Genomic DNA, 6,074 nt, shown 5'->3' with positions numbered 1-6,074 from the left:
TCTCCTAGAAGAGTGGGACGGTGACCACCGAGATAATAAAGTACTTGTGATTAAACAACCATGGTTTAATCAAAAAATTCTTGGCTCAATCGCAAAATTCGTCGTGCCGCCGTTTCTGGCCATTCCTCGCAATCGAGTGACCGTTTGCAACGTCACCTCTCTGCCCTCCTAGAGAGCAGCAGGAGGTTAATTTTGTGAGTTTTTGAAATGTAAAATTAAATTTGTCAATTATTTAATAACAAAATTAAAAAAAAATCATTCAACCTGTCCCTTGTTGACATTTACCCAATCCCATAATGGCAACGAAAATAAAAAAGATAAAACAATACATGCCTCCAGCCAGTATGATGGTTTCCAACCAAACAGAGTAAAAAGTTGTCACAGCAGAAGAAGCAGCAGCAGGAGGAAGAGGAGGCAACGAACACCTAACCGAGTAAATTTCCCTAGCACTGCCATCGTGCCAGCGGCCACACTGATACATCGCTTTCTCGCTTGTTTATTACGATATCATATATTACTACAAACACACGCACCTCCGATCACTTCACATCCAAATATACACCGGTCGTGTCCCAAAGACTCCTTTTCCTTTTTCTTCTTAGGACAACCGCTGATCGACTTACATGTGTCTACCAGCACAAAAGCTCAAACACAAATGGTGGCCATAGCTACTGGTGTTAAAAACCTACGAGCTGAGAGAGAGGAGGTGGCAAGGTCCGAACTGGGAAGAAGCTGTGGCCTGCACTGGCCGGCTTCACTCACTTGCCGCCGGTGGCCTTGCCGCCGGTGCCGTTGCCGTTGCCGTACAACCGGAAGAGGTTGAACGCCGAGAGGAGCGCGACGCCGACCATGTTCACGCTGGCGGCGATGGCGCACGCCACGCCGCCGCCGGCCTGCGCGCAGAACCGCTTGTAGAGGTGGCACGTCTTCATCCACTGGAACTCCGGCTGCCCGTACTTGCCGATCAGCGCCGCCTCCATCGCCGCGGCCACCGCTGAGATTACGATGTACGCCATCACCTGCACGCATGTTGCAGATGCATGCAAAATGTTATGAAAAGTTTGGAGAACAAAGATGTGGTTTGTTTGGCTTTTAGATAGAAAAGGTCGACCGATATATTTACAAACGAAAAATAATTTATAATAAAATTTTTACATACGTCGAACTAAAAGTCAGGACTAGAAAATAAACTTCAATAAATGACTCGAAAATCAATTCAAAATTTAAATTTTGACTTACAAGCATAAGCAGAAAAAAAAATGGAGAGGTTCAAAGTCCTACAAACCGCACGATTTCAGAAGCCATGCGGTCAAAATTGATCATATGGTACACCGTATACGGAGTAATTAAACGGAGACACTGACGTACAGAAACTTATTACTGGTGTTTTCAGATATAGGAGTATGTGTTAGACGTAGTTGTGTTGACCTCCTGCGGGCTAGTTAGTACTGTAGTTAAAACAGCTTCTTTCAGATGGACACAGAACGGGAGTTGGAGTACGACGCATTCTGAAAACTTAATGACAGAATAGGCAATAGAGCAATCTAGAGCTCTACATCAATACTTAAAACACCAATTTATACTGTGATGGTTCTGATATCACCAACTAACACCTAACAGTTATTTTTTTTTAAGATAATGACACCTAACAGTTCTTTGTATGCGTCTCAGTATCTCAATGCTTGTCCATGGTAGTAATGCCGATTCTGCATTCAGACAGCAAAAGCACATGTCGTTCTATACAGGCTAGCCACATTTATTGCTAACAGGAGCATCCTTGTTCCACCAATCTACTCATAATATTTTCGCTGTAGCACGAAAAGTGTTTGATTACAATAACAATATAACACTGATGAAAAATATATTGTATTCTGGTGCTCATCTATTGCAGCTGCTATTTATGCGTTCTTCTTTTTGCTCACAGTGTTATCTTGATATTGACCAAACATATTAACATTTAGCTACACGGTTTGATTGTGATATGTGAGCTGCTGCACTGTTATGTTTAATAACAATGAGTTGCTGACTTACCGTGCCAGAAAGAGAGGGGTTCACTTAATCCGTCAATATCTAAATTAGTTAACAATATTGACTTCACTGTACAAAATTCGGCCACTTCCTTTTATGACTATATTTGTAAATACTTAACACCGTACAATCGTGTTGCATAGCAATGTAACTGAATATTTTGCTAATATTATTGATCAGATTTTTAATTTGATTTTAACAGTAAAATTAAGCATGTCAAGTATCTTGAAACAGAAGGAAAGTATATGAAAGATATATACTCTTTCAATATGTAAGCTCATACCCTGATATTAGAAGTTCTTGCCTGATTATTCTCAGCCCTTTACTCGGCTTTTGCGTGCACCCTTCCATAACAAATAGTGTGTTTTTTACAAAATAAATCTATATAGAAAATTATTATCTCATATTTATAAAATAGATTCTTAACTTTATAGAGTTCAATTCTATTGTTTATACCATTAAATAACTATTAAAATCAATAATCTTTCATCTAAAAAAGAACACAACCATCCTCTCTTCATTCAAAAATTTAGCTAACTTTGGGTCTAGACATGGACTTCGTGATGCTACTTTGACCAATAAAATTTATAAGAATATATTGTTTTAAATAAAAAGTTGCATACTATAATAGTTTCTTTAATTATAAATCTAGTAACACCATTCTTACATGATTGATTTTTTATTCTTTTGTTATTAATAATCCAAGCTTAAAATTTTGACTTGACACAATTCTAAACATAGTTATATTTTGGAACGAAGGCACTATGTGTTTCATGATTTTCCTATGCTTCTAGTTGACATGGGATATATGTGTTGGCAGGTTGTTGTGATACCAACCAGTATTATCCAACCCGGCAGGATCCAAACGAAAAGCTATAAAGATTATATAATTTGTGAATGACAGTTCAGCACAAATTCTCTTAGATAAGAAAGCATGTCTTATTAACTTAATTTCGTTTTAAAAAGTATTATTAACTTGGACGCAATATATTTAACTAGAGAGCATTTCTAAAGTTCAGTGGTCAATGGCAACGGAATATCAGCATTTACACCTAAAATGTAGTCATAAACTCAACATAGCTGAAAAGTCACCCGTTGATAGCGACAAACACACATGCGAGAAAATAACAGAAGCAAACAAATGCCTTGAAAATCTGATTGTGACATTAGCAGCTACTTGCCTGATCACAAGAGAAGATAGCCCATGCCAAGGGCCTACTGACAAGGACACCACCTCTCACTATGCTCACCAAGCATCTTGCACCCTGGATTAGGCTATAGCACGCAGCCATCCCATTTGCTATCACCAAAAGCCTGCATCAAAGAAAAACATGATTTACCATCATGTCCGATATCTAGCTCCTTGATCAAACTTGTGTTTCCAGTGAAGTCATTCAAACTATTGTTTTGAAGAGTTTAAGCAAAAGACAATTTTTGGGTGCTATTTTACAGTTATATTTACTACATGTTGCCCATGTTGATTTTTTTTAGACAAGCAAAACACAAATATTTTTTCCACGTAGTACTTCACAGCTGTCTCAGAAGCATTTTACTTTATACTCTGTGTCCTAGCTAGTAGATAGGTTAGCTTCTCGATAGTATGTCAGTGCTTTGAAAGTTACACATGATTCCATGGTCCATTCGTGAAGATGGTCCTGCTTACGGGTGTTAATGTGGACAGCAATTGAAATAGTAACTGCAAAACGAGATGGCGCACAATTCTGAAAAAGTGTATAACTACAGATCAGTAGTGGTCGCCACACATAATACTGGATCACTGATCATGGCTTGGTGCATGACTTGCATTTTCTTTGGACTACATTTATTACTCTTTTCCATCAGAAAAGGATGTTCAGTTCTATTGTGTACAGTGACGGATCTAAGGCCAACACCGGGCAGCCGCTAAGGCTCGCCGCGGATCACGGCACTAAAATCTATAATTTTCAACGATGTCATGTGTTTGCCCTAATGCAGATACTACTCTAGATGTCTGAAAACTCTATAATGCCTTTCCAAAGACTTCTATAATTCTTTTGGATCCATCGCTGACTGTACAGTGCGGATACTATTACTTCTAGACGTATGAAAAATGATGCTATGTAGTAGAAGTTTGTTACAGGAATGGCACAAACGTACAGTTCCATAACTCTTGTTTTTGCTAATAAAATCCGTTGACCAAAGTTGCGCCATGCTTATAAAGGGATAAAAAGCACGACAGATTTTACCGTCCTTAAGTAGATAACAAACTTTTTAGAGGAAAAAAGTTTCTGTCATGTCCTCAGGTACCGTAAAACCTCTTTAAAAACTCTACTACTGTATGAACTGCTTGAGCACATTTTTTGACCCAAATTCTACCGACACGTTCTACAGAAAAAAGGTTAAACCCTCTCCAACCGTGCTGGTCGGCGAGAAGTAGGTTATGCATTTATACGTTCCATGAATGGTCTAACCATCAAGACCGCATTGAGCAGCCACCACGTGGTAGGTACCGATCGTTACTCAACTGAAGTGAAAGCACCGATCCGGGAAAAAGAACATACTTTAAACTACCCCTATTTCACTCGACAGAAAATAAAAAAAAATGTAGAACAAAAAACTCTTTCTTTCCTCTCCTGTGGCTCCATCAGTGCCATTAATGGAGCTTCCAACTTTTTGGTACGGCTCCAAGACGATGTGTTTCCCCAGCAGATTATTCATTTGTTTATTTTTTAAGTAAAAGTTTCACTATCTCGTAGATTTTAAATCCTAGTTTATATTATTTAATACTAGCGGTAATATGTTTGATTTTTTATAACGTTGGACCATTCATCTTATTTAAAAATTTATTACAAATATCAAAAATGACAAATCGTGCTTAAAGTTCTTTTGATAATAAAGTAAGTCACAAGCAAAATAAATGATATTTTTATAATTTTTTGAATAAGACAGATGATGAAACATTGTAAAGTCAATCATATTTTCCTTTATAAAAATGAGATAATTTCTTAATTTTTATACCAAAAGAACACACATGCAGCAGGGCTTAAAACGAGTGGAGCTCCGTGGTGCAGCCACGCGAGCAGCAGCAGGGGACCCTTTGGACGACAGGGCAGTAAAATGGCCCAACCGTGCCGCGTCTGCTGCTTTAAAAGTGGCTGCTTCCACACGTACGACGAACGCCTGGCTGGCCTCTCCGATCTACTTGCGCCTGGCACTTGCTCGCCGCCCGTTAACCTCTCCAGCTCTCCACTCTCTCGCCGCCACCACCGCCACCAGTTCATCGTCTCGCCGTACACGAAGCCATCAAGGCAGCCTTAACCCTCTGATCGGCGTACCAAATCAAGGACCGAGGCTTTCTCTAACGTGTACCAAATTAGGACATGAACCGTATTACTAGTTTACCCGGGCTGGCTAGCTACTTGCTGAGCAACCGGCAAACGAAACAAACCACAAGGCAAGGCTGCCAAGATGCACACACTGTTCATGAAAAGGACGCGAGAATCTTTGGCTCCTATCAACGGCCAGTCGAAGCAAATAATTGTGGCACAAAACAACGAGGCGCGGATAACACTACTGTACTCAGTCCGTGCAATCAAACTAAAAGTTTCAGTTTATTCAAGATTAATTCGGTTGCTGCTGCGTTCATCAAGCGACTAGTAATAGTACGGTTCAGGGATGGGATGAAGGGAGAGGAAAGAGGAGGGAGGGAGGGAGGCTTACACGAGGGACTGCATGTCGGTGTACCGGGCGACCTTCTGGATGGAGAAGAAGACGCGGGTCTGGCGGTCGGCGGCGAGCAGCGCGGCGGCGAGCACGGCGAGGCCGCACGCGGCGCACCGCAGGAGCACCTCGGCGGCGCGCGCGCGCCGCTCCAGCGACGCCGGCACGCGCCCGCCGGGCCCGTAGTAGCACACCGGGACATTGCCGGGGCTCACCCCGTCGCCTCCTCCCTCCTGCCTCATCGCCGCCGGGCCCGGCTCGCTTCGCTTCCGGGTTCCTCTCCTTGCCGCGGCGCGCGGTGCAGCTGAAGCGGAGGAGTGAGAGCGTGCGAAGCAGAGTGGTTTTGG

General features: G+C 41.6%; 1 protein-coding gene across 1 annotated transcript; it reads right to left on the bottom strand.

Moving 5' to 3' along the window:
• Positions 1–413: 413 nt before the first annotated feature.
• LOC102715378 (CASP-like protein Os03g0196400) lies at positions 414–6,074 on the bottom strand. Its single transcript, XM_015834904.2, has 3 exons — positions 5,728–6,074; positions 3,210–3,342; positions 414–1,019 (listed from the first exon to the last, which is right to left on the bottom strand). Exons 1-3 carry the CDS (start codon positions 5,967–5,969, stop codon positions 759–761), a joined length of 636 nt encoding a protein of 211 aa, XP_015690390.2. The 5' UTR covers positions 5,970–6,074; the 3' UTR covers positions 414–758.

Source organism: Oryza brachyantha, chromosome 3, assembly GCF_000231095.2.
Source record: "Oryza brachyantha chromosome 3, ObraRS2, whole genome shotgun sequence".
Taxonomy (NCBI): Eukaryota; Viridiplantae; Streptophyta; class Magnoliopsida; order Poales; family Poaceae; genus Oryza; species Oryza brachyantha.
The sequence above is the reverse complement of the archived record's forward strand: the minus strand, read 5'-3'. Positions and strand labels throughout refer to the sequence as shown.